This window comes from Cebus imitator, unplaced genomic scaffold, assembly GCF_001604975.1.
Source record: "Cebus imitator isolate Cc_AM_T3 unplaced genomic scaffold, Cebus_imitator-1.0 Scaffold647, whole genome shotgun sequence".
Lineage (NCBI taxonomy): Eukaryota > Metazoa > Chordata > Mammalia > Primates > Cebidae > Cebus > Cebus imitator.
Window position 1 is genome coordinate 671,558 of NW_016107962.1, and position 6,622 is coordinate 678,179.

General features: G+C 55.3%; 1 protein-coding gene across 1 annotated transcript; it reads right to left on the reverse strand.

Annotated features, from left to right (window-relative positions):
- Positions 1–367: 367 nt before the first annotated feature.
- On the reverse strand, positions 368–6,121 carry LOC108295534 (complement factor properdin). The gene is made up of 9 exons (XM_017517782.1): positions 5,913–6,121; positions 5,668–5,818; positions 4,229–4,404; positions 3,602–3,772; positions 3,272–3,463; positions 2,904–3,077; positions 2,464–2,652; positions 2,194–2,305; positions 368–594 (listed from the first exon to the last, which is right to left on the reverse strand). Exons 1-9 carry the CDS (start codon positions 5,986–5,988, stop codon positions 432–434), a joined length of 1,404 nt encoding a protein of 467 aa, XP_017373271.1. The 5' UTR covers positions 5,989–6,121; the 3' UTR covers positions 368–431.
- Positions 6,122–6,622: the final 501 nt, after the last annotated feature.

The following is a 6,622-nucleotide window of genomic DNA, read 5'->3' on the forward strand; positions in this document are numbered from 1 at the left end:
GAGGCCCAGGAGGCAGGGAGACAACGAACAAGCACGCCGGCCAATCATGAAGTGCCTGCCAGGGCGAGTAGCCAATCAGGAAACCCGTAACGCGAAGCTCTGCAGAGGAACGTGCCAGGCAACCCGGGGGGAATAAGGCGCTGCGCAGGGCCCGGACTTTGGGGTTATGGCAGCGGTGGGGAGAGGCTGGGGTTGCACACTTGCTTCCACTCCTGCTAACCTGCGACCACAGTGGAAAATGCTTTTTTCCACAACAGGCTATTACGTCTTGGCCGGTGCTGTGCCCTTTGCCCTGTGAGATGCTATCACCCTACTTTTGGGGAAGGGGATAGGTTGTTTTTCCTCCTTTAAGGAATCGTAGACAAGCTCGAAGAGGCTGGTTTATTGAGGTATGGAAGGTCGGGGGGCGGTCAGAGTGGAGGAGAGAAGTGTTATTTCTCTTCCTCAGGGTCTTTACAAGCAGGCACGTGTACACATGGCCGTTTCTCCTCCACCATCAGCTTCTTCCCCTGTAGCTCCTCACACTGTGGCAGCGGTCTCCCCCAGAAGGTCACATTCTTCTCACCCTCACCTTCGACTGGGGAAATGGTGGGCCTGAGGCATTAGGGGAGGGGAGGAACAGAAGAGAGAAGCTCAGGGAAGGCAAGAATGCATTCAACTCTGATTGAGTGCCTGCTATGTGCCCAACACTACTTTTTTTTTTTGAGACAGGGTTTCACTCTGTTGCCCAGGCTGGAAGTGCAGTGGCACAATCATAGCTCACTGCAGCCTTGATTTCCTGGGCTCAAGTGATGCTCCTGCCTCAGCCTCCCAGAATGTTGCTGGAATTACAGGCATGAGCCACCGTACCTGGCCTCCCAACACTACTTTTTAGCTATGGGAGATTGGGCAATTTCTTTAGCTTCCCAGTGCCTCAGTTTCCCTCATCTGCAAAATGAGAATGGTATGAATAGTAATATTAATACCCACCTCATGGGGCTAAGTGAGAACAAATGAGTTAATTCAGGTAAAGTGCTCAGAGCAGTGCCTGACATGCAACAAGTGCTCAATAAATGCTGGAGAATGTTGGCACGAGCTACTTTCTCTTACCTCCATATACCATTTATGTCTCTTTCCACTGCCTCCAGAAAAAAAAACCCGATGCCTTGTCCTGACATTCAAGGCCTTATTGTTGGGCCCAAATCCCTGCCCCAAGCCAATCTCTCTCTCTCCTCTCCTCTTTATCCAAGCTCAGTCCATGTCCAGAAAGGTCTTTGCCTGGGTTATTTCTCCCACTAGACAAGCCCTCCGTTCACTCCCATCCCAGTTCTCTTAATTGCTTCTTCCTCCGCTCAGTCTCTCACTCACTGAAGTCCTTTGTGCCTCCATTCCACACCTCTATTCATCTTCAGGCTCTACTCTAAACCCCCCAGCCAGGAGATCCCTTCCCAAATGGCAGCCCTTCCACGAGCTGGGGATGGTCCACTTAATCTAGAAGCTTGATGTATGTGGAAGGAAGAAAACAATAAGCATTTTAACCCTCTCTAACACCTGGGCCCCTCTGGCACCTGGAAACACTTACAGCGGCTGATCAACTAGCTCCAGGACTCTGTTCACAGTCTTGATGCCAGGAATGCCTTTCCTGACCCCTACTTGCCCTGGGAGGCCCAATCCACTTCCTGGACCTAGGTTGAGGTGGCAGCCCCTGTTGCATGCACCAGCTGCTCTTCATATACCTCCTGTCAGGGCCCTGCTTAGCTGGGTCCCTTGGAGGATCCACAGGATCTGGGCTGTGTGTGTCTGCAACTGTTGCTGAAAAGGCCTTGGAGTGCCTTGAGGCAGTGAGATGCCGACAAAGTGGATGGAGGTGTGAGTGACTATGGGAGCCAGGCAGTGAATGGAGGCCTGAGTGATGGCAGCTCAAAGCATGGGTAACTAACTGAAGGTCGGAGTGAATGACACATGAAGGACTAAGTGAATGGGAGAGTGGCTGAGTGACTGAATGAGTGACTGAGGGGCACAGAGGCTATGAATTCTCCCCCAAGAGCTTCTTTCTCATCTTTAGTTTCTCCCCACTTCCTGCAGCTGGGAGGTGTCACTCGGCAGGCAGATACTGTAGATCCAGCAGTGGAAGCCCTGGTTTCCTGGGGAAGCCAACTCACCCGCCTTTAATCTCATGACCTCCTCCCAGGCATACTTTGCCCTCTCACTCACGAGTACTTGGGGAGCAAGGCTGTGCAGAGGCGCTGGCGGGTGCGGATGGGATTAGGTCCACAGGGGGGCATGCACAACCCCCAGGTACTCCACTCCGACCATGATCCTTTCACTGCAATGAGGGGTAGAGGTCACAGAGTCAGAAATGGAGGTCTCAGTGGGAAGGTGAGAGGGAGGCTGCAGGGACATAAGGTCCACAGTGGAGAGTTGGAAACCCCTTGTCCTGCATGGGCCACCCTACCCTCAGAGCACAGTCTGTGGGGCACTCACAGTGGCAGTACTGGATGTTATAACAGTGACGGATATCCTGCGGTTGCCCGGCACATCGTTGTCCGTCAAACTTTCGGCCCTTGCAGGTCCTCCAGCGTGACTGCTGGCCCGGTATTTCTTCACAGTTGGACTTCAGGTTCCGGCGCATGCAGGTGCTCCACTCCCCCCATGAGTCCCACTCTCCATCCACTTCAAAGACAGGGCAACAGGGAATTGGACCAAAGCAGGGAATCAGCAAGGGGGTTCAGAGAAAGGAATGAGGGTGGCAGAAGGGATTAGAGGGAATCAATGCGCGAATGGGGGATCAGGGGTGGACCCAAGACATCAGGGCCAGGAAAGGAGGAATCAGAGAGGAGAGCAAGGCCTAAGCAGCAGAAACTGGGCAGCAGAGAAGGGCAGGGGGGCTTAGGCATGCAAATCGTGCATCCTGAGATGCTGACCAGGGCAGGGCACGGCCGTGTTGCAGATGTGGGTCCGGGTGGCATCACCAGCACAGAAGGGGCCCCCATGCTGGGGCACAGGGTGATCACACGTCCGTCGTTCCATGGTCTGGCCCAGGCCACAGGTCACAGGGCAGGGGCTCACAGCACCCCACGGCCCCCAGCCCCCCGCCACTGTTGGAGGAGGAAAGGGAATAAGAAGAAAGGCCTCCTCAATCCTTCCTCTCAGCCCCTAGATCCTTGAAGCAGGCTGTCCCCAAATGAAGGGCTGCATGGGCACATGGTCTAGGAAATCTAGAAATGGCAGAGCATCTATGCCCTCAATCAAGAGCCCTGCCAGCAACATCAGCGGCCTCATCCTGGCATACCTGGGCAGGGTGGCAGGCCAGTGCAACTCTGCTGCTCGTAGGCCAGCCCTGGGCAGGGCTTCCCAGGAGGCTTCTGGGAGGGCTCAGGTGCAGAACACGTGCGGCTTCGTGTCTCCACAGGTTTGTTGGGTCCACCGTGGCAGGAGCCTGAGCAGGAGCCCCAGGGGCCCCAGGCAGCCCAGGCCCCATGTGCTGTGGTGGGGTGGGAGGAGGGGGGATGCAGGTGTAGTCATGCGTGCTAAGGTCCTCTCACCCTGGCAGTTCCCTGCTGTAACCCCGCAGACCCACGCTGGGTGCACCCATCAGCCTCCTGTGGCTTCCCTCACTCACTGGGGCAGATCTGCTTGGTGTCACAGGCCTCTGACTCTAGTGCCTCTCCTGGGCAGTGGCCCCCACACTTAGGGGCAGGGTGATCACAGGCTCGCCTGCGGGTCCGGGTCCCTTTGGAGCAGGTGACAGAGCAAGGCCCCCAGGGCCCCCAGTCAGACCAGCCGCCCATCTCTGTGGGAGAGAAGAGATGAAGGGTGATGGGATGGAGGTGGGGTATCATCCAGGGCTCTTTGCTTCCTCTAGTGCCCCACATCGGCTAATCCTGTCCTTATATCCCCTGCCACCGCACTGGCCCCACAATCCCTACTCACTAGACCTGCAGCAACAGCCTTCACATGGGTCCATCCGCTTCCCCTCTCACCCTCACCGTGCATGTGTCTGTTCTCTTCCCAATCCGAGTCAGATCATGTTTCTCCCCTGCCCACAGTCCAAATTACTCAGACAAAGAGCCGATGTCCTCTCCGTGGACCCCAGGCAATGGGCCCTCCTCATCTCTCTAACCTCACCTCCTGCCACTCTCCTCCTTAGGACCTCACAAACACTGAGGACAGGCCCGCTCTAAGGGCCTCTGTACCGATCGTTCCCACCAGTGCTGTGTGACAGGGAGTGCTTGCTCATCCTCCTCACCAGGACAGCACTGCTGATCCTCACAGGCCTGGAGCTGCCACTCCAGGGTCCCAAGTGCCACCTTCTCAGAGCACTGCCCGTTCCAACCCACACAGCGCCGGTGCCGCAGCTGGGAGCCCTCAGAGCACGTCACTGAGCAGGGGGCCCATGTGGACCACAAGGACCATCGTGGGGACCTGTGGAGAAAAGCACACACATCCCATCCTGGCAGGAGCTGACAAGGATAGCATGTGGGACTCCAGACTGTGGGCAGGCTTGAGGAGTTGCTGGGGAAGTGCGTGTGGGATGGATCAATACGTCTCTACCTCTTAGGGATACTGGGGTACTAAATGGGAAGCAGTGGACATACCATAAGCGCTTGATAATGTCATTTACCTTCACAGTTAGGCATCTGGAGTTACTGTTGGAAGGCTGGCAAGGCCAACACCAGGCCCGCAGTAAACAAAGGTAAGGACTAGGAACCAAGGGCTGCTCTCAGAAACCCACCAGGTCACCACGCTACACAGTAGCAGGTAAATAGGAAGTGCTTAATAAAACTAAGTCATCCTCCCTATGACATGAGAGGCCTCCTCAGAAATATTCCAGATCTATCCCCAACCACTGCATAGCCCTGGGTACGCTGTTCGTGCCAAATAGATGTGAACTGTTGACATGACTTGGGGCCCAGAGCTGCCCTCAAAAATCCCCAAGCTCCCCATCCCCACAGTGTATCTGGGATATATAGTAAACAAGTAGAAAACAGGTCTGGCATACAGTAAGGGCTCAATTCATGCAAGCTGGAAATCATGATCAGGAAACTAGCACTACCCTCAGAAATCCTCAGGCTCATCCCCCAACCCCATCATGCAGCTGGTATACAGAAACTGCTCAATGAATGTGAAGTGTCATCATAATGAGGGGCCTAGAGCTGCTCTCAGAATTCCTCAAACTCTGTCACCCCCACAGTGTGTCCGTATACAGTAAGCACTCAATAAACACAAGCTGTCATCAAAATTAGGAGCCTGGAGTTACCTTTAGAAATATCCCAGCTTCACCCCACCTGCAATGCTTCCAGTGTGCAGGAGGCGCTCAATATGTGTGGACTATGTCAGTGGTTCTCAATCAGGGGTGATTTTGACCCCTAGGGGACATTTGGCAACGTCCACTGACATGTTTGGTTGTCGCAGCTGGTGGAGGGAATTGCTACCGGCATCTAGTGGAAGGCTAGGGATATTACAAAACATCCCACAATACGCAGGTAAGCAATCCCCTCCCCGAACCAAGAATTTCCAGCCCCAAATGTCAGTAGTAACAAGGTTGAAAAACCCTTAGCTAGGGTCACAATTAGGGCCTCAGGGCCACCCTTGGAAGTCCCAGAGAAAGAAAGTGCCCAGTTTTGGGTGATCCCCGCACAGTCCTTCTTCCTGCTCTGCCACCCCCCACCCCAGGCTCCCCCTAACCTGCAAGGCTGACAGAGCCCGCCGCCACGTTCCTGGTAGGCATAGGCAGCGTTGAGACAGCAGTCTTTCAGGCTGACACCACCCCCCAGGAGGCCCTTGCACTTGCCGGAGGATTCTTCATACTGGCTGAAGCAGAACACGGGGTCTGAGCCTGTAACAGGGCCAGGGGATGAGTGGGTAGGGCTTGGTCAGGGATGTGCTGGGCCTAGACACCCCTGGCGCCAGCTGGGCCCTCATCCCCTCACCTGTGGCCTGCAGGGTGAGCAGGAGCAGCAGTGGTGGCAGCAGCAAGCGAGGGGCCTGCGTTCCCTCTGTGATCATGTTGAGTATGGCCCCCTGTACCCCTACCAGAGAGGAGGTCCCGCTTTATCTGGGTTGACCTGCTCCTGGAGTCAGCAGGGAAAGAGGAACCTAGAGGCAGGAGGAACTGGGAAGGCACCCCGTTTTGACCCCACCCTGTCCCCTCCGCCTCCTCCTCTACTCTCCCCTCCCCATTTCCTGTATTACTCTCAGTCCTGTTTTGTCACTGTATCCCCAGCACCTCATGCTCCGCCCAGCAACCTCTCAGTGTTCAATTGAAGCTCCTAGGACAAATTGTCACCGAGGGGAAACAGAGCATAAGAGCTTGCAGCAACTTTCTGGCCGTGTGACCTTGGATGAGTCACTTAACACCCCTGAGCCTCAGTTTCCCTATGTGAAAAATGTATCATCTACCATAATAACGGGGTCAACCTTGTGGTTGAACCAGGATGAAGTGAGTGTGCCATGCTCAGTGTGTCCCTGCTTGTGGGGTGGAGGGGGCATCGAGGCAGTTGCTCCATCTTCCACCCTGCCTTAACCTTGGCCCTCCTTTCCTGAAAGGTTCCCTGCGGTCAGCTTGTGGTGGGGGAGGTCAGCACAAGGGAAGTGAGAAAGGGAAGTGGCAGGAGCCTGGGGAGGGATTCATTAGGGAATG

What these genes read in the sequence shown, in the direction of transcription:
- LOC108295534 (XM_017517782.1), bottom strand. Translation starts at nt 5,988, where the DNA reads ATGATCACAGAGGGAACGCAGGCCCCTCGCTTGCTGCTGCCACCACTG. An exon ending in GGATCAGCAGTGCTGTCCTG is followed by an intron (nt 3,773 to 4,228) that starts GTGAGGAGGATG and finishes TCTCTCCCACAG; the next exon opens with AGATGGGCGGCTGGTCTGAC. An exon ending in CACGGCCGTGCCCTGCCCTG is followed by an intron (nt 2,653 to 2,903) that starts GTCAGCATCTCA and finishes CTGTCTTTGAAG; the next exon opens with TGGATGGAGAGTGGGACTCA.